General features: G+C 41.5%; 1 protein-coding gene across 1 annotated transcript; it reads right to left on the bottom strand.

Annotated features, from left to right (window-relative positions):
* Positions 1-6618: 6618 nt before the first annotated feature.
* LOC141798993 (uncharacterized) lies at positions 6619-18293 on the bottom strand. The gene is made up of 5 exons (XM_074681004.1): positions 18015-18293; positions 14618-14733; positions 10159-10306; positions 9440-9897; positions 6619-7375 (listed from the first exon to the last, which is right to left on the bottom strand). The coding sequence occupies exons 1-5, from the start codon at positions 18291-18293 to the stop codon at positions 7303-7305; spliced, it is 1074 nt and encodes a 357-aa protein (XP_074537105.1). The 3' UTR covers positions 6619-7302.
* Between the last annotated feature and the right edge of the window lie 3183 nt (positions 18294-21476).

The raw sequence follows: 21476 nt of genomic DNA, 5'->3' as shown, positions 1-21476 counted from the left end.
CAGAGCAATGCTATTTTTTTTCTCCTGTGGTTAGAAAGTCTGAATAAACAGCTTATCTGTCTCTGTTGTCAGAGACAGAATAATTTATGGTCATTGATGATTTTAAGGAGTCTCTACTGAAAACTTTTGGCACACAGAAGTCCAAATGGACATGGAGTGAGGGTTTAGGGCATCAGAGACCTCTAAGATTGGATTGTTGTAATCTTAGTGTTATTTCTTCATGGTGAGCAGAGCTTTTCTACATTCTAGTAGAGTGAGTGATTTTACCTGGATGATTCTGGCTAATAGACTGATAAACAGGAGTTTCACCTGAGACCTGGGGCCTGGACTACCAAGCAGGATTAACACGTGCGGCAACACCCTCCATGACTTGGGTTGATTTAACAAGGCATTCCCAGTCCTGAAGAGTGGTACTGTGGAGCTGGATATGAACTCAATAAGTGAACCCAGGGTTTTCCAGTCTTGATCAGAGCGGGTGAAGTTTACAGTATCTGACCAATCACAAACATTGAGAAACCCTGCAGAGAAGCCTCCTCTACCCTAAGGAAGCAGACTAAGGCCTTGTCCACACGTAGCCAGGTATTTTCAAGAACGACCCCCCCCCCCCCTTCCCCGCATTCGATTTTAAAAAATACTTTCATCCACAAGCACCGGGCAGATCCACCAATAAGTGCTGCTTAAAGCATGCCAAACCCACACGTGTCAGCGTTTTTCAGACGTCCAGCCCATGCCATCCAATCAGGATGAGCCCCTGTTGTTCAGCTGTGACGGTTGAAAACCAAAACCTCTCTTTCCCGGCATTTAGAGGAAGCCACGGAACTTTTTTTTTCAAAATCTTCGCTTTGGCCGGAGTTTTTAGAAAACATTGTTTTCAGTGACCTAAAACTGTGCATTATGTGGACGACAGGCCTAAGCGTGTAAAAATATAAAGGTAGTTTTCCAAATGCACGGCTACGTGTGGACATGGCCTCAGAGTTCAAACACCTCGTCCAGCTGCTGCAGCAACCTGCTTTAAAGAAAAACTAAATTGGCTCAATCTGAAACAGATTACTTATTAGGATTACAAAATGTGGATTAGCAGAACTCTAAAAGGGTCTACATGGTACAAAATCTCTACGTGGGGCCCTAAAATTAACTCGCTCAATCTCAGAGCTTTATTTTCTATGAAACAAAAAGCTTAACTTTTTATAACCCAAGGGTTTGTTTTAGCCTATGTGATTCAGGTGACAACCCAAGAACAAAGTATATTATCATCAAACTGTTTCAGATTAAAATGGTACAGATTTAGTTTCTGCAAACCAGCCCTTTGTTTGGATTAGGATTATTTCAGGATCAAATCATTTAATTCAATTTAGATTTTAAAAAAGAACCCAAAGCTGATGTTTTATCAAGGCAAACAAGATTAGATTATCCTTTCTAATCCAAACTAGTAATCCTTTTATTCTGATTCAAGTTTTGATCCAATCTACTGATTTTAATCCAATCTGCTTTCTTTGAGCTGGATTAAAGAACAAAAGCTACATGTACTAAAGTTTAGCCAATCTCTGATTTTGGCGTATTTTTATCACTGACTGAGTTTGATTCAGCTCACTCACTCTAAAGCAGAAAATCAGTCACACACTTTATTTCTTACTCTGCATCTTTCTATGTCCAAAGTTAGTCCATCAAACAAACAAACAAAAAAAGTTACTCCATCAAAACGCCTTTTCTCTCTGGGTGAATCTCCCTCACCACAATCAGTCAGCGAGGGACAAACTCAGACCTGCGCCGAAAAAACTAGTTCTTCCTCTGCAGGGGTCTTGATCCTGGGATTGATTTTAGTCTCTGCAAATCAGATTTAATGCTTATTAAGGATTTGAAGAGGATTCTCTGAGCAGGAGCCGGGACAGGACCAAGTCAAATGACGACCCTTCTTTCTCACTTTGCACACATGTACTCATCTTTCTCACAGTTAAAAAAAATGGGCAAACTCATTATTGTTTGTGTTGAGCAGTTTAATCCAGACCTGTTTGTGTTGAACAGTTTAATCCAGACCTGTTTGAACAGTTTAATCCGGACCTGTTTGTGTTGAACAGTTTAATCCAGACCTGTTTGTGTTGGACAGTTTAATCCAGACCTGTTTAAACACTTTAATCCAGACCTGTTTGTTTTGAACAGTTTAATCCAGACCTGTTTATGTTTAACAGTTTAATCCAGACCTGTTTATTTTGAACAGTTTAATCCAGGCCTGTTTGAACAGTTTAATCCAGACCTGTTTGTGTTGAACAGTTTAATCCAGACCTGTTTGTTTTGAACAGTTTAATCCAGGCCTGTTTGAACAGTTTAATCCAGACCTGTTTGTTTTGAACAGTTTAATCCAGACCTGTTTGTTTTGAACAGTTTAATCCAGACCTGTTTGTTTTGAACACTTTAATCCAGACCTGTTTGAACAGTTGAATCCAGACCTGTTTGTGTTGAACGGTTTAATCCAGACCTGTTTGAACAGTTTAATCCAGACCTGTTTGTTTTGAACAGTTTAATCCAGACCTGTTTGTTTTGAACACTTTAATCCAGACCTGTTTGAACACTTTAATCCAGACCTGTTTGTGTTGAACGGTTTAATCCAGACCTGTTTGAACACTTTAATCCAGACCTGTTTGTTTTGAACAGTTTAATCCAGACCTGTTTGTGTTGAACAGTTTAATCCAGACCTGTTTGTTTTGAACACTTTAATCCAGACCTGTTTGAACACTTTAATCCAGACCTGTTTGAACAGTTTAATCCAGACCTGTTTGTTTTGAACAGTTTAATCCAGACCTGTTTGAACAGTTTAATCCAGACCTGTTTGTTTTGAACACTTTAATCCAGACCTGTTTGCACAGTTTAATCCAGGCCTGTTTGAACAGTTTAATCCAGGCCTGTTTGTGTTGCCAGTGTAAAGCCAGCCCAACACCTCAGCCCCCCTCTGTGAACCATCAGCGACAGGGTCTCTTACTCCATCCCTGACAGCTGGTGCAGAGTGTGAACAAAATCAGGAACCCAGGAATTCCTCCTATACGATGAAGTTCACGCTGTAGCTTCATAAACTGCCAACTTTATACAGCAAGCAATTTATTTGTACCCAGATTTGTAAGCTTCATGTTGCTGAGCGCTCCGATCAAGTCCAACACATCATCGATGATCAGCTCGGAGCAAAGATCAAAGTCAGACCCAACGGCTCCTTGCCTCCGAGATCCCTCCGTCTGCGAGCTTCTGAGGAGGAGGAGGACGAGGGGGAGGAGGTGGAGAGCGCTCTCTCCATTGGCTCTGATTTATTAGATGAAATCTGACCCGAGCTAATGTGATAACAACATAATAGGATTAATTAGCTGATCCCGAGTCAAAGGGTCTCAATGAGCCGCAGGGCCGAAAGAGACAGATAGGGAGAGGAGAGATAATGAAGCTGATCCACACTCACCAATTAGTCCAGTACAATACACACACACACACACACACACACACACACACACACACACACACTCAGACTTCAAAAAGCTAACAATCACTCCCACATTTCGAGGAAGTTTCCCCAGACCCATCTCTACGCTGCGTTTTCTTCATGTTTGGATCTTTTTTTGCACAGCAGGTGAAACATGAGTTCAGTTTGTCAAGGGACCAACAGATGAACTGAGAGTCCTTGAAACCACATTTACAGCCCCGCGAAGGCCACTCAGACACGTGAGAGCAGGAGGATTTGATCCGAAAACGAATAAACTCTGTCCGTGATTCCTTTTTCTAACAAGACGCTGGTTGGATTCGCTTCATTTTGCTTCATCGCATCTTTGTAAATATGTGTAATTATTAAAATGATACTGGTTTTCCGTGAACTGGTTCCTTCTTTTTATTTTTTGCACAGGGTAGCAGAATAAGCTTTGCAGATGCTTCAGTTTCTGTGTGTGCATCTGTGTGTGTTTTTGCGTGTGTGTGTGTGTGCGAGTGAGTGAGTGTGTGTGTGTGTCTCCTGGGAGTTGCCTCACACTGCAGCACAGCCTCTGATCACCACTTTACTCTGTTCACACTATAAGACTGGAAAAGCCAATTAACCCTTATTTATCCTCTCACGTTACTTTCTTGTTTTCTTTGAATCAAAGTTATTTTGCTATGAGGTGGTGAAATGAAAAAAATGCAGAGGAGCAAAACATGGTGCATTTATGTGGGTGTGTGCAAATAACTCCCTGCAGCTGCAGCTTAGATTTTGCAGAACATGCAAAAAGGACCAGAAAATCACTTAAAATACTCACAATATGATTGTACAATCACATTTTTAGAGGAAAGACAATAAATTCATGTGGAAAAAATGGTTAAAATTCCCTGTCAGGAGTTTCCAAGTAATCTTAAAAAGTCTCCCTTCTAGATATCTGCCTGATTCTATCCACACTTTAAAATGAGATTATGAGAGCCAACATTACAGGTTACAGGTTATTTTAAAATGCTACTTTTTAGCTTCCTGATCCGCTTAGACAGGACCGGATTGATTCAAAGCTTGTCTTAAGTCTCTATGACAACACCATGTCGGCTGATGGAGTTTAGTAGTAAGAAGAGAGATCTGTGCTTTTCTCTGCTGAAAACAATTTCTGTGATTAATTTTGTAGTGATGGTGGACACTGGAGCCTAACTGTCAGACAGAAAAAGGACAGTAGAGCAGCAGAAAGAGGAGAGAGATAGAGCACAAGCTAAAGGTTAAAAGGGCTGCACTGTTTGTGCTAATGTTCCAACCCACAGTCAGCAGTTATTCTGCAGTGGTCTGTTCAAACTTGAGCGTCTATCAGTAAAATGAAGAGTGAGGTTACTTTGGCTCTGATTGGTAGATGACTGGCAGGACATGACCAGGAGGTCTCACAGCATTGGGCTGCCAGCTGTGCTACATTTGTAAACGGCTACTAAACTACATACAAACTGACAGTGTTAGCACCGGGCTGCTGATAGCGCTACATAGGCCTGAGTGATATATATCGATTAATTTGAATATTTCTTTGTGGACAATTAAAAAAAAAGAAAAATTTTAATTTTTCTCCCCACTATTGTGCACCTTTTGTACTGCAGCAAGCGCTGACTCCGCCTGTGTGCAGCGTGATTTAACAGTTCACTAACGAAACAACAGAAACCTGAATGTCAAACAAATGTTCTTGTGCGTCTTTGACACCCAGCACCTTGACGGACACGTGTTCCTTAGGGTCCGAATCAACAGCCCAAAGAGTTTAATATAAACTAGACCTCTCATCAGTAAACGTCCAAACCCCTTTCCTTTAATCCTCTGTTTTCTTTCTGTCACTTTTTGAGGGTTTGATTAAGAACTTTGACTGAAACATTCCCAAAGCCGGGACCCTTTTAGGTTCCCCTGCAGATTATTAATGATGTGACTGACACGCGTAAAACTTGCTGCTCTTCAAAGGTAATACTCTGATCATTTTGAGATTTAGATAGTGAAGAAATATATACGTCAGTTTTTCTCAGAACATCCCCACTCTACTGAAGAAAACCCTCTCTTATGTTTATATGGATAGATCATAATTTGTGAATTGTTTAATTAATTGTTATCATTAATAATAAATATAGTTATTTTAATTAGATAAAATTAAAACAAAACTGGTTTTGAGTTCTCTTCGTCATTTTTACTTATTGTTTTCTTTAAAGTTGGGAAAAAAATTGTCGAAAAATCGTAAATAGATTTTTTTGTGAAAATAATCACAGATTTTATTTGAGGCCATATCGCCCAGCCCTAGCGCTACATATAGCTGCTACTACAACATTTGCTTAATGTCCCATTTCAAACTGTAGAACTGCGCAACTGTACTAATAAATACTTCACCTCGGTGTGTTGTATCCAGTAAAAAGTTGACTTGAACACAGAAAATTTGTTTCGATCCGATCTCCATTTAATTCAAGAAAACAAACACACACCTCGCTAAAAGTAATTTACGACAGTGTGAGTGAGACTCAGGGCCAGAAGGTGGAGAGGGAGTCCAATTAAAACAGATCCTCCTATAGCTTTCTTTAAGTTGCACATTTAAAAGTCCAGTTTAAAAGTCATTCAAAGTCATGCTCTGGGTTTCACATGAAGATTTATGTTGTTGTATTTATATCTGCTGAACCTGAGCTCTGACAGGATGGGAGAAAAACAAAGGCAGTGGCTCTCTGGTGTGATAACAGGTTAAAAACAGTCAGACATGTTGCAAACATGCACAGGTAAAAAAACAAACAAACAGGAGCTGGTTCATGATTTAAAAACAGTAATCTGTGCGAACGAGAGCTTGTCAAATCAAGGGGAACAACTCAGCATTTGACACTTTACACGGAGAGTCTCAGCCCCATCTTGTGCTCCTGGTGTGGCAGCCCACCATGTAACGTTTTGAGTTTGGACTGCATGTTAGGCACTACATGTCGAGACACAAAGGGCTGAAAAATGAAAAACAGAACAAGCTCCAGCAGAGTTACAGGTTGAGTGAGAGGAAAATTTCAGCACCTTTGAGTTACGGAGCAGCAGCTTCATCAGTTTCCACTTTAGTCCTCCTCAGTCCGTGACAGTCTGCTGTAACAACCACCTCACTAAACACCTTTCTTTAGCCGCAAACCACAGTTCCTTTAGTCTGTTCAAGTTCCTCGGTTCATTCCATCCTTCTCTAGTCTGTCAGAGCTGAACAGAGTGAACAACAGGGACTGTCTTTAACAGAAACATATACTGATTCCTGATGCAGTAAGTGTGGCTCCTGGGTTCAGGTCCAAACGAGACACAAACTGCTTTGAGAAAAACTTCAATGACTCATTTTAGCTCACAATTCTGAATTCCAAGCAGAGAATTGAATAAATGAGGATAACAGTTGCAGTTTTTTCGGCTGAAGATGAGTCAGTTGTTATTTCTGTGCAGATGTCCAATTACATTCACCCACTCTCTGACATGTTTCTGTGAGGAGGCTGAGGCCGCCTTTTATTGTGGAGAGTTGGATTGTTATTTTATTTTGGAGATCCTCTTGACCGGTTAGAACCAGATTCACTGGAGGACAAGTGGAGATGATAAAGGAGAGGGAGAAGGGGATGTGGAGCCTGGGAGGGTAAATTAAACTTAAACAGCAGGGTCCTCAGAGAGAACCCACTCCACACGTTCTGATCCCGGCCTAAAACAGACCTCAGGAGAACAAATTAATAGCAGTTATGCTTTAAGGACGTCCGCTCTGCTCAGAAATAGCTCCATGTTTCTCTGAGTGGGCGTGTCCTCATCCACATGAAACAGTCCCGTGAAGAGAGGAGTCTGTGTAGCTCCTGACAGCAGCCAGAGCCCCGCCCCCCTCACCAGGTGACGTCCGCGTTTACCTCGGACAGACACTGGGCCAGGTGGCCGTCACAGTCCATCTGTGTGGACCTGCAGGGACAGGAACAAGGAGTGAGACACACACCTTCACACACACACACACACACACATTCACACACACACACACACACACATGCGCACACACACACACACACACACACACACACACACACACACACACACACACACACACACACACACACACACACACACACACACACACACACACACACACACACACACACACACACACACACACACACACAGACTGTGTTTATGTTACCAACCTTAGATCAACCACAGGCTGCTGAACCGTGGATTCAGATTAAAATTAACAGCTCAGATTGAAATATTTACTAAAATATCCCTTGTTTGAATCAACCTTCACCTCTCTGCACTCTTAAAACTGTAGAGCTGGTAACTCTGAAACATTAATAGATGCTGATGAATAATGAACAGTCTGACGTTGTGCAGCTTTATCAGCTTTAACACTCAGAAAACAGTAAGAGTGTTTGCATCGGCTGTGGCTCTGCATTCCTGGATCATAGGCCTTATGCACAAGTGAGCATGGCGTATATCCGAATTAAAAAATGGGTGGCATGTAAACTTCTGGTTACCACAGAGTGCTATGCTACTGTATGACAATACTGACAGTTTGTCGTCTAATAATCCAAATCGGTTCATTATCATCATTGTAGTGTGGTTAATGTTGATAGTTGTTTTTAATTGTGATCTGACTTTTTACACGCTTAAGGAGATGACGTGTGATCGTACATAAGCGTCCTGGGATGACAGCTCTGTCAGTCATCTCCACACCACTGTTGTGTGGTGTAGAAAAAATACAACATGGTGAATGGATTGAAAATGAATCTCTTGTGAGAAAGTTATGAACATTTATTTGTGTGCTCGATTTCTGCTGGGAAATTGAAGTTTTATTGATGTATGCTAACCACTAGCACGTCAATAAAGTTTTCTATGTACATTAGCATCAAGCTAGCGCCAAGTGCTCCATAGCGTTTTAGTAGATTAAGAGCTATATAACATGCTGAATGGATTAAAAATTAATCACTTGTGTAAGACTATTACACTTATTATTGTGTTCTGTGATGAAAGTGGATATTTTGCTTTAAAACTGAAGTTTATTGTTGTATGCTAACAGCTAGCATACACCTTGTAAGAGAGTTGTGTATCAGTGGGCTCTCAGGGAGATCTGAGAGAACTTGTAGCTCCATTTTTACCTTGTGCTTTAATAAAAGTACAAACATATGAAGTCAGACGTATACACATGATTAAACTGACTTCAAAGTACAATTGACCTGACGCTCTTAACCAAGTCTTCCAGCTCAAACTAGCTAGTGTTAGCAAATTACCTTCAAATCTCCAAAGAAATAAAAGCACGTACAAGCCTTTATACGATTTGCTACATGGTGTTGTACTAGATACCTGGAAGATTCTCCGTCTCTCATTGACAGAAACTTTAGGCAACTCCAGCAGAAACTGTATTTATTTAAACTCTGCCGTCATAACGCAATCTACTGTCACTTCCTAATGTTTCTTTCAGTAACTGGAAATGCCCAAGCCACTTCACACCAATGCAGAAGCAATCTGTGCATAGAGCCTATTCCCCTCTTAGACTGCTGAGGTGAGAGGGTGAGTCCAGACCTGTTCATATTTTTTGAAAGTGTCTTGAGATAATATTTGTTATGATTTGACTGAACAAATGAAGACAGACAGACTGATTGATTGATTGATTGATTGATTGATTGATTGATTGATTGATTGATTGATTGGTTGATTGATCAGAAGCTAACAGGGTTTAGTGGTGAACGTTCCTCTCCATATCACACATGCATCTTTTCATCACCTCAGTATGTCTGCAACACCACAAATGTTGTTGTTTGGCTCCAAATGGCAGCACAGAGAGCAGTGGGTGCAGAGAATAAAAAGAAAATAGCTGGAAATGAAAGGCAGCTGCACAATGAGCCAGTGAGTGGGACTGAAACGCCAACATGCTTCTCCAAAAATGAGAAATTAGGACAAAAAATTAGAGCGATGGAGGAGAGGGACTGGTTTGATTTTAGATCAAAAAAGACGACGGGCTGGTGCAGCTCTTACCCAACAGGAAACTCCAGCAGGCACATGGGGCAGCTCTGCAGCACTCCGCCTGCTGCTCCAACACTCCTCCTCACCTCCTCCTCTCTATCCTTCACCTCCTCTTTGTTTGTAACTCCCTCCTCCACAAAGACTGCTCTGTCCGGAATCCTGGGTTGATTTAGGAGAGGCCATTTGTCACTCAGCTCTCCTCCCCTCCTCTCTTTTTCTCCAACACTTGGCCATCTCTTCACTTGAAGAGATGTCTTCTTGATGTTGAGACTTCTCCCGCTGTGCGAGGACGGCTGTGGGTCTGCTGGGTCTGGACCAGGTTTGGGCTGAAGTGGGAGGTTCTGCTGGGAGAAGCTGGGCTGGACAGGACCTGGACCTGGAAGAGTTTTTGGAGGAGGTTCAGGGAATGGAGGGACCTCCTCTCTGAGGTCACACCACATCTGGTCATCCTCCTTCAGGGCTGAGGATCTCTGCAGTAATTCCGACAACAGAAGATGTACTACAAACTTGTTTTCAAATCATAAACCAGGCTTTTATTTTGGTAAGTAGAGGAAACAGCTGGGTAGATTGTGCAGGAGGGACAGTGCAGAGATGGTGTTAGGTAAAACCCAGGTGAACACCTTCAGGTATTTACGCTCGGACATGCATTTCATCCAAACCATGAGAGGAAGTTTCAGAAGTGCAGAGCACGTGTCAAACGTTTTCAGACTTTGAACATGAGGAGTACATACCGCTGTAGATGGTTCTGGGAGATCAGGAACCAGGTCCCAGTGCTGGTTCTGCAGGTAGGACAGTGCAGACTTCAGTGTTAGTGACCACAGAGCCTCCACAGCTGGGGGCCGGTCTCTGTTCCACCACAAGGCAGCGGGATCTCCAGACCTGCAGACCACGGAGACAGATACTCTACTTAAAAGCACGTCTCTGTGTTGATCTGGTTTAACACAGAGCTGTTTCTGTTTCTGGAACTGAGTGTTTGACAGAGTGGGTGACACATTCAGGGACTTCTACAACATACACATATATAGAGGTTTGACCACTTGCACACACTCAGTCTGAACATCCAGCTTTTGTGCTTTAGATTCATGATTAACAGATGAGACACACTCTTCGATTGACAATGTCTTAAACCAAAACAATCTTAAACAAAAGCTGCTTTGGTTCTGCTCTATTGATCGTTTTTGTTGCTGTAAGTTTCCACCAGGAGCATGAAAAGATGTTAACAGGAAATAGTGACGCTGCAGGATGTCCAGTGTTTGCACAATCTTGTGAATGAAATGCTATAAAAATTGGAAAGGTGTAAAGCAGTCTTTTAACAGTCTTCATGATGTATTTCTGTGTGTGAGAAACCTCCAGAGAGTTAACACATCTGCTCTGCACTGTTCAAGTTGCACGTTTCCTCAGATTTTTACTATGGATGATAAACATAACGAGGTCTTATTGGTATAAAGTTCAACATTTGTCCCGATCGTTCCCTCAAATAAAGATCTTAATTAAAGAAAAATCATTATCAGGTGTCATATGATGGGATCAGTGAAACTGTGACCATCAGGATGGTGAAAAGTGCTCAGCCACACACATCCTCCAGAAGTTAACGTCTCCATAAGCCCTCCATACTGTCTGCTCTAACACAGCCCCCCTGCTCAGTCAGTCCTCCTCTGTGATCAAACTCTGGTCTCTACACACACTCACCCAGCGTGAGCATGAATATGACATCTCATTAGAGATCTGCTGCATTTTAACACATTTTTGACAAGTTCATCACCAGTTTCCAGATGTTAAAAGTAGAAGTGATCCTCTGACACCCAGCAGGAGGGAAATACATATGATAAAGATTTTAGACTTCCTCTTTTTTATTATTTTGTATGCATTTTTAATCTGTCAATCAAATTATTTATGAACATCTCTTTGATGTGGTGCACAGCGTGCTCCTATGTCAATTACAAAGCCAGAGAGGGAAACATGTAGATCCGACCCCGCTGCATATATTTAAAGAGTGAAGCTAAAATGTTTTTAGAGAGAAGAACAGGGAAAACAGGAGAGATGCATAATGACTGCCTGGTAACTTCATCCCGTTTGGTGTGAGATATGAAATGTAAACCAACTCTCCGGTGTGTTTAACTCGTCTTATTATCTGCCGGCATGCTCCCCGCTGACCGTTTCCTGAAAATTCTCAAAGAATTTGCTTCCCAGCTCAGGCTCAGCTACGCAGTAACTTATGAATTTATAATGTCCATCTGTGCCATCTAATGCATCATCCATGCAATGAGTTCTGCCCTTTCTGAGTTAAATGTTCTGTTTTTGTTGACACTGTGTGGGAGAGGAGTTAATTAAATTCTATTACTGAGGTTAAATTATTGTTGGCTCTAGTTTCCTGTTTTTAAGCGCTCATCTACTTTCTGTTTATGCTTCTTGTTAAATATTCCATTTACAGACGCGTAAAATAAGTCAAATTCAGCTGAAATGTGCTGATTTGTGCTGCACAACTTCTCCTAAATTGCTCCTATACAGGCCGGGTGTGGAAGAAGATCTGCATGATTCAAACTACTTTTTGCCACTGTGTCAGTCAAAAGTGTGTTGTTCTCAGGGGTAAAGTGCATCCTGAAAGTAAGCACAGCTCTTTTTCTACTTTTTGTTATGTTACAGTTTCATTCTAAAATGGAACAACTTCTTTTTTTCCTCAAAATTCTACACACAATATGCCATAATGACAACATGAAACAAGTTTCTTCATCCCTGAGATGTTCCTACAGCTTAATGTAAGTCCACCTGTGGTAAATTCAGCTGATTGGACCTGATTTAGAAAGGCACACACCTGTCTCTATAAGGTCCCACAGGTGGCAGAGCATGTCAGAGCACAGAGGTCTGTAGACCTCAGAGAAAGGATGGTCTTCAGGCACAAATCTGGGGAAGGGCTCAGAAACATTTCTGCTGCTTTGAAGGTCCCAGTGAGCCCAGTGGACTCCATCGTTTGTGAATGGAACATGTTCAGAACCACCAGGACCCTTCCTAGTGCTGGACGCTCATCTGACCAAAAACCTGATGGTCACTCTTTTGGAGCTCCAGTGGTCCCCTGTGGAGAGAGAAGAACCTTCCAGAAGGACAACCATCTCTGCAGCAATCCACCAGACAGGTCTGTATGGTAGAGAGGCCAGATTGAAGCCACTCCTCAGAAAAAGGCTCATGGCAGCCCACCTGGTGTCTGCCTAAAGGCCCCTGAAGGACTCTTTCTCCTGGAAGACCAGGAGAAAGAAAATCCTCTGTCCTGATGGGTCAAAGATTGAACTCTTTGGCGTCATGTTTCACCTACAGTGAAGCATGGTGGTGTCAGCATCATGCAGTGGAGATGTTTTTCAGCAGCACGAACTGGGAGACCAGTCAGGGTTAAAGGGCAACTCCGTTTTTTTGACACCTGGACCTTATTTATAGGTGTGTGCATGCTCATATACTCACTCAGACAAACATCGTGCAGCTCGGAGTCCTTCAGAAGTTATTTAGATCCAACTGATTTTAGCCGCACTTAGCGGGGGCCACGGCAAGGGAGCTTCAGTGTGGGACATAATCTCTGCAAAATCGCTCATTTCGGCTATAATTTTTCATCCATCACCAGTGTTATCATAAAGTCAGCTCGTCTACCGTCTTCAGCTGACCCAGAGCTGACCTGGTAAACAAACGTTTGACGGTTGTCCTTACCGGTTTGAGCCTGAGTACACGAACGAGGAGCTCCATGAAAGAAGGATGCAGAGGGAGAGAGACGAAGATCTGGCTCGAGAACAACTAACAGGAGCACGTCCACGACTCAATGCCAACTGGTGGCGCTTGTGGACAGTGTTCACCTATGGCAACAGAAGAGGAGTGTGTTCGTGATAACACTGGCGATGGATGAAAAAATTTAGCCGAAATGAGCGATTTTGCAGAGATCATGACCCACACTGAAGCTCCCTTGCCGTGGCCCCCGCTAAGTGCAGCTAAAATCAGCTGGATCTAAATAACTTCTGAAGGACTCCGAGCTGCACAATGTTTGTCTGAGTGAGTATATGAGCATGCACACACCTATAAATAAGGTCCAGGTGTCAAAAAACCGGAGTTGCCCTTTAAGGGGAAGATGAATGCAGCAATGTACAGAGACATCTTGGATGAAAACCTGCTCCAGAGCACTTTGGACCTCAGACTGGGGCCATGGTTCATCTTTCAGTAGGCCAACGACCCTAAGACCAAAGCCAAGGCACCAAGGAGTTGCTTCAGGATGACTCTGTGAGGATCCTTGAGGGGCCCAGCCAGAGTCAAGGCTTAAATCTCATCAAACATCTCTGGAGTGATCTATAAATTGCTGTGCACTGACACTCCCCATCCAACCTGATGGAGCTGAGAGGAGATGCAGAGAGGAATGGGTCAAACTGCCCGAAGAGAGGTGTGGCATTATCTTCAAAAAGACTTGAAGCTGTATCTGCTGCCAAAGCTGAATCAACAGCTGATTGAGCAAAGGCTGTGAATACTCTACGTGACTTTTTTCTTTTTCAAGAAAAAAATTAGATCGACTCTTTTTCACATCCTTATTGTGGGGTGTTGTGTGTAGAATTTTGTAAAAAAACAAAAAAAAAGAAGGTATTTTTCTGTTTTGATATGAGGCTGTATCATAACACAATCTGGAAAAAGGGAAGCAGCATTGTGAATATCTTCAGGATGCACTGTATGTCCAGAATTTGTATGACAGAGCATCATTTATGTACTGATCATGGCTACTGTACTGCTAAAATTAAAGCATAACACGGATGCACGTTACGATTTTTATCATTACGAAGTACACAACAGATCATGTTTATTTTGTCTATTTTAACAGAGAGGACTGATCTCCATTTCTACTGTGATCGAACTGTTTTGCTTTTATCTTATTTTTTGCTTGTAACTCGTCACCTCTGTTTATTGTGGTATTCAGTCATTTTTATTCAGCTGAAACTAAAAACATTAACCTACTTCCCACAATTAGGATTTCTCTAAGTGTTTACCCTCCATGACAAACACAGCAGAACGAAAACAAGATCAATAATTTTAACCTTTAAATTGTTCATTGACGTCGACATGATCTTAAGAGTTTATGATAATGTTACTAAAACCGTGATGTGCGGCTGGTGAGCGAGAAAAACATTAAGGTGTTAAGTTTTACATGAGGTTCGGCAACAACACGAAACTCACCTCTCAGCCTCTGACATCGTGACGTCACCAGCAGACAGCGTCTTTTTCTGAGTTCCTCTTGAACATTTTTCCGACTGTCGTTCCTCCACAGCTGTTTTCCTGCGCTTCAGTTTAGACTTTAAAGGATTTTCAGACATTTTATCGAAAGAGTTCAGAAACTTGGCGGAGCAGATACAAAATCCGCGCTGATGTGAGTAACCGGGATTTCCGTGTTCCTCAGACCGAACGTCACTTCTTTGGAGCCAATCAGGAGCGACTTTTCCACTAAATAACCCCCCCGTCCCCCAACCCCGCGCATGCGCCTCAAATCTACGACGGAAATGACAAAAATATAGGGAAGTTTTGGAAAGTTACGAGGTAAATAAAATGATTTCCAAAGCACCAAGAAACAACAAGTTTTTTTAAACTGTAACACTATAAAAAAACATAAACTTTAAACAGGAACAAGCTGATGTATTTGTCATTCCTTTGTTAATGTAGTCAATAACAAACACATTTTTGAAACAATTCTTAGTGTCCCTTTCCCCTTTGCATTATTTTTTTAATATGGGCCGCATTACATTAAGTAATGCAGTTCTAGATGTGTATAAACGGGTAGGAAGCTTTTAAGTAACATGTCAGTGAAATTAGTTCTCTTAACAGTTTCCTAAACTGATGAGAAAAAAACATAGGTCAGTTCTCCAGATTGAACCTCCCTTTTCTTTAGCTTCAACTTTTTTTTTTTTCAGTTTTTCAATATTTATAATATAAACTTGCTGTTAGACTGTATAAAGTTACAACTTGATAATAACATAAATTCAAATCACTGAAACACTGTTAACTTGTGTTAAATAAATATTTAACCAATCTTTCTTTATGTCTATTTTACTGGGATTATTTGGCAACTTCTTTGAAGTTTTTTCTTTATCTTAAAGAAGTTTTTTATTATTATTATTCATTTATTTTCAGTAGTACAATAAAAAATGATAACACTATTAATATTTGCAGGGTCGATTCAAGAGGTCCTGCAATCAAAACCTTTTACAAACACAGCTTTATATGTGATGTCTTGAATTCTCCAGTTCTCATCAGCAGGACCAATGATGATATTCTGTAGCGGTAGCTCATTTATTCATACATTCATTCATTCATTGTCTGAACTGCTATCCTGTTCAGGGTTGTGGGTGGCTGGAGCCTGTTCCAGCAGCTGTAGTTTCCCACCATAAATTAGACTCAGGTTCCTCAGATGTTGGACTGGGCTGAGAAATGGAGCTGATGACTAAGGTTCCTCAAGACCTTCTTCCATCATGCTGTGGTCAAGCTCTGGTGCTGATGTGTCTACTGCATGTCATGTCTGTATAGTTTCATTCTTGTCTGCACATGATGTCATGCTTTTTATTTTGAAATCACTAACCCTTGTCTCTGTTTTAGATGTGTTCCTGTCTGCCCTGCCCCGTCTGGTCTCACCTGCTCCCTGATTGTTCCTCCACACCTGTTTCCTATTACCCTCATTACCTCTTTAACGTCGTCTCTCACTGTCTTGTTGCCAGTTGGTCGCACGTCTCAGTCTTCATCCCAGCCTTCTCTCACAGTCATAGTTATAGTCTTGTTGTGTACCGACTCCTGCCTGCCTTTTTGAACCTCGCTTTTTGCCTCACGTCTGTCTGTACCTCTGCCTGTTTCAGATTGCCTCACTGCGTACCGACCCTGTTTGGACTTTGATTAAACCTTTTGCCTTTGAACTCTGATTTTGGGTGTCCTGCATTTGTGTCCACCTTCTGAGCTAAAGTTCATGACCCCTGTCCAACACTGGACCCTCTAGTGTTGGACAGGGGTCAGCATGGACAGCCTGACTGGTCTGCAGCTACATGGCCCCCGACACAATTCAACTGTCGCTGAGAGATCTGTGCCAGTCCTGAGGGGTATTGCACAAAAGTAGGATAAATACATCCAGGATAAATGAGCAGGTGCGGCTTGAATAAGCCTAGTCAGCGCCAAGGTGTAGATCATTTGGTTAAGTGCGCGTTCACAGCCTTCTTAAGAAGACCACGAGATCGATCACAGAATCACAGATTGAAAATGGAACAAGGACGTGCATCTTTCTTCAAGCGGGATGAACAGGCAATGCTTCTTCAACTATATGAAGAAGTAAAACTTATAATTCACAAGAAAGGCAACACGAGTGTGGTTAAAAAAAAAAAAAAAAAAAAAAAGGAGAGGGAAAAAGCCTGGCAGTTGATAACGGACCGGCTTAATGCGTATGTAGCGCCAACATGTACAATAAAGAAACTGTACTCCACACACACTCATAATTCTTCAGTTTAATAAAGAAAGGATTCTCAACTGTCTTTGTCAAAAGTTATTTTTTGTCTTCACATAATCTGTGCAAATAAACAATACTAAAGTCAACCAGCAAATGCAATGACTACAGTTGTAAGATTTGGGTGCAGGATGATTAAATGATGTAATGTGTAGAAAAAGCATGGAAATGCTGTAAACCATGCTCATTTCTTACATTACAGAGAGCAGAGACAGCGCAGGATTAATCTTATCCTGGTAGTTAGCCTGGTCTGGAGCAGGCTAGCTGCAGAGAATAAATCACCATGGTAACTAGTCTGGGATAAACTTGACCAGCTTTTGTTCAACTGACTTGAGGCTAACTTCATCCAGGATAACCAACGTTTGCCAGCTTAATCACCTATCCTGGTTTTGTGCAATACCCCCCTGGTTTACGGACCTTATTTTGGACTGGTTGTGTCGTAATCTGTAGGTAAATGGAACAGGAAGTCAGACAAGTAAAGGAAAATGCAGGAGAGCATGCAGAGAGAGAAAGAGATACTTTGGAGTTCTATTAATTTACCGTCATATTTTTTTTTGTTGATTTCTTTTTTTACATTTCATACCAATAAAGACATGGCACTGTTTAAAAGCAGAATTTTTTGACTGTTTTCATTTTCAATTGTACTGTTTTGACCATTCTAAAAAACAGTGCAAAACAACTAAAGAGTTGGCTGCATGTAGCTACAGCTGAGAGGACACTACATGTTGAACCAAAGTTATACTATCATCAAAATTAATGTCATGCAGCTCTCGCATTAGCTCCTTCTACCTGAGTAACACTTTCATTCTGCTGAAAACTGGTTTGAAAGAAGGCTGGTTTGCTAGAAAGCACCAAGGTTCTGAGAACCCAGAGAAGAACTGAGAACCAGAAGTTCCAGAACCAGAACGGTGGCATTCTGCTTCAGAGGAACTATTTCAGCACCTTGAGCAGCAGCTCTCCTGTTAGGTCATGCACATCAATGTGACTTGGCAATGACTCTGTCCTCCTGATTACCACTTTTCCTTCCTTGGACCTCTCTGTTAGCTGCTTCCTTCACCAGAGCTACAGGTAAGAAGGTGCTCTGTCACAGCGTCTCACCATCACATTTCGGTTCTTATCAAAGTTACTCAGATCCTCCAGTTTCTTAGCATCTACAGAAGAACAACCTGATTGACTCCTATCAATCTGGCTCCAGGTGTGACCCTTCCACTGAGACTGCACTCCTGTCAGTCTCAGAATCACTGTGACTGGCTCAAGCTGCTGGTCTGTCCTCTGTCCTGGTACTGCTGGACCTGTCTGCTGCCTTTGACACAGTAAACCATCAAATCCTCCTCTCCACACTCTCTGAACTTGGCATCTCAGGATCTGTGCTGTCATGGTTCAAGTCCGACCTCATAGACAGATCCACCAGAGTGTCAGGGCGAGCAGCAGTGTCTAAATCACATGGGTTATTAACAGGGGTACCCCAGGGTTCAGTGCTCGGTCCCCTACTCTTCTCCTCATACACCACCTCACTTAGGTGCAGTGATCTGCTCTCATGGCTTTTCCTACCACTGCTATGCTGACCACACTCAGCTCAGACTCAGGAGAAGGCTCAGATTAAGGGCCTAAGTGTACCCTGAACGGACAAACAAACGCCTGCTAAAAGAAATGGTAGAATTTGAAGAAATGCTGACCTGTTGCCTGACAAATCCTACACACTGACCTCCCCACCCGTCAGTGATCATTGTGTCAGGCCTGATAAGGGGTAAGCTTTAAACCACTGATATATGAATGTATTTAATCAGGCAGTCAGAATCATGAGTTTTCTTTAAAAAAAAAAAAAAAAAAAAAAGCTCAGAGAAGAGTGACAACCACATTCATAATAAACAAAGGCCCCCTAATAGTACTTCAATGAGCACAACAGGGTCTGTTAACTTTGCTGCTGCTGCGTGACAACAGGTACTAAATCATATTACAAAACTGTAACATGCAAGAGGAGAAACTAAGGGTTTGTACTTGACAGTGAAGTTATTTCATTAAGTATTAGATGCATGCTTCAAATCCATTGTAACTCAAAAATCTAAGAGTGGATTAAAAACTTTTGTCATTGTGAAACAGCTTTGGATGAAAATCTGAGTGAGAACCAGCAGCTGAGTTAACCGACTATGTATTTGCTCTTATGAGCATAGAAATTCTTCCTTACAACTTTTTTTTTCTATATCAAAAGGAAAGTTTGATATTATATTCATGTTTTTGTGGACTTTGGAGGGGTTCAAATGTAAATAAAATGCAACATAGTTCAACTAAAGGGTGAAAGGTCAAGCAGTGATTAAAGCATTTGCATATCTTTGTTGTAAAATATCTCCTCATAGCAGACATCGATGCTTCAGCCACTAATGCTTTTGCCTCAACATTCTGCTCTGGAACCATGTTTATAGATCAAATAATATCAGAGATCTATTTTTATTTGAAATAGAGGATATCATTCTATAAAAACAGATTTTGTTCATCTCTGCTTGATTTGACTACAACATGAGGAACATGAATTCAGTTTTTTGGGACGTCGGGTTTTGCACAGCCCCTCCTGTGGTATAGAGATTTGGCAAAAAATAGTGAGCTCTAAAAATAATCTGATTTCTTTTGTATGAAAGCACAAAAGGAAAATGGCTGCAAAGCCTTCTCGTGTCCTTGAGCAGAATTTCTATACAAATTACTTTTCTTTTTTTTAAAGAAAGAAACACTAGAGCTGCCTGTGAGAGTCCTGCAGAGATCCTTGGAGATGCTGCAGAAGGAAAAAAATTGTATAAACAGAGTGTGTAAAATAAACATCTACAGTGTTTAGAGGAAAAATTGTTATCTTTGAATTCTTCCTTTAAGTTAGCTTGTGGAAAAAAGTCTGAAACCTGACATGCATCGGGACAGTTTTCAAAAGAGAAACTACAGATAAGAAAGAAGCATCTGACACAACACATCCTCAAACGACTACAGCTGTATTTACACATGTGCCACACCCTGAAGTATTGAGGGTGACCTGCTTGTGTGCATGCAGACGGCTCACATTTTCACTCTAACTCGACCCCCACTCTTTCCTGACAGCACTCCGGGTAATTTCTACAAGTTAGGTTGAGCTGATGTGAGAATTTTGGTCACAGGCGGACTGACTGGGAATCATAAATGTCTATCATGTTAACTACATTTATGATTACAGATTAGGAAGACTCTCGTGCAATCAGGAGCAACTGCATTGATTCCACACTCTTAAGGATTGTTTGGACCAATAATCAGTCATGATGAGCTTTGAATCAGGCCACGCCCCTCAATCCCTTGGGGCCCTTAATCTGCTCTGTAAGGAGTTACCGTATATTTACGAGGAAATTTCAGCGGTAAAATCCTGAGGTGTTTAAATACAGCACTGTTAAAAAAAAAATCACAGTCAAAGATGCTGTGGGGAGGATCTGTTTTAATTGGACTATCTCACCAACTTCTGGCCCCTTGCCTCATACACATTGTCATATATGGCTTTCAGTGAAGCGTGTGTTTTTATTTATTTATTTATTTATTTTTTAGCCTAAAAATCCAAGAAAACAAAGTCTCTGCTGGGCAGTGAGAGGTCCTGAATCCATCAGTGTATCATTCGTTCATTCCATATCTGTTTTAGAATCCAAAATTGGAAAACAGATAACAACTTGTTGTTTCATTTCTCATTTTCAAATAAAAAATCAGAAAACAGATAATGGCGTATTTTTCGCTGCTTTGATTTTGTTTTGAAATTAAAAAGAGAATTCACTAGCAAGGACCACACATCAACAATGCGTTTAAACGGTTTATTTAGAATAGATAGATTAATGAACCCGTTGTGGGGAAAACTCCGAAAGGAAGTCCGCCGTAGCTCCCGGACACGACGGACCCCCCTTTAAGGCCCTATGAATGGAGAAGAAGATGATTAAGAGAGAAGGGGAGGGAGGGAGGGTGTATGAAGCGAGAACAAACAGGACATGAAAGGTTGGGAGGGTTTAAATACCGGAAGGGGTGAGGTTGAGGTGTGGTCCTGCTCCTGAAATTCAGCTATGAGCTCCACTATGAGAGAATGAAATTATCATGGGATTTTTGTTCTGTTTGTTTTTGGTTTGTATCATTTTGATGTGTTGTAACCTGGGAGTTGTTGATTATTTTGGTAGCACTTTAGATTACAGCCCGCGTCTTACAGTGTAGTTTCCCGTCTCTTACAGTGTAGTTTCCTCAACTGTAGGGGTAACTCTCACACATGTACCATGACATTTTGCGGCATCTATCGGGTAGTTACGCTCTCGTCTTACAGTGTAAGTCCTGGAGTCTTACAGTGTAGTTTCCTCAACTGTAGGGGTAACTCTCACATATGTACCTTGACATTTTGCGATATCTATCGGGTAGTTACGCTCTCGTCTTACAGTGTAAGTCCTGGAGTCTTACAGTGTAGTTCCCGGTGTCTTACCATGAACTTATAAAAACAGTGTAATTTTCCTGGACATATGCTTTTGCTGTTAATGTGCCACTTCCTCTTAACAATCAGTATTGTGAATAAAGTAGACCAATGATGGA

This window comes from Halichoeres trimaculatus, unplaced genomic scaffold, assembly GCF_033239565.1.
Source record: "Halichoeres trimaculatus isolate MK-OKI-2021-1 unplaced genomic scaffold, fHalTri1.1 fHalTri1_scaffold_11, whole genome shotgun sequence".
Classification (NCBI taxonomy): Eukaryota; Metazoa; Chordata; class Actinopteri; order Labriformes; family Labridae; genus Halichoeres; species Halichoeres trimaculatus.
This window is presented reverse-complemented; position numbering and strand designations above follow the sequence as displayed.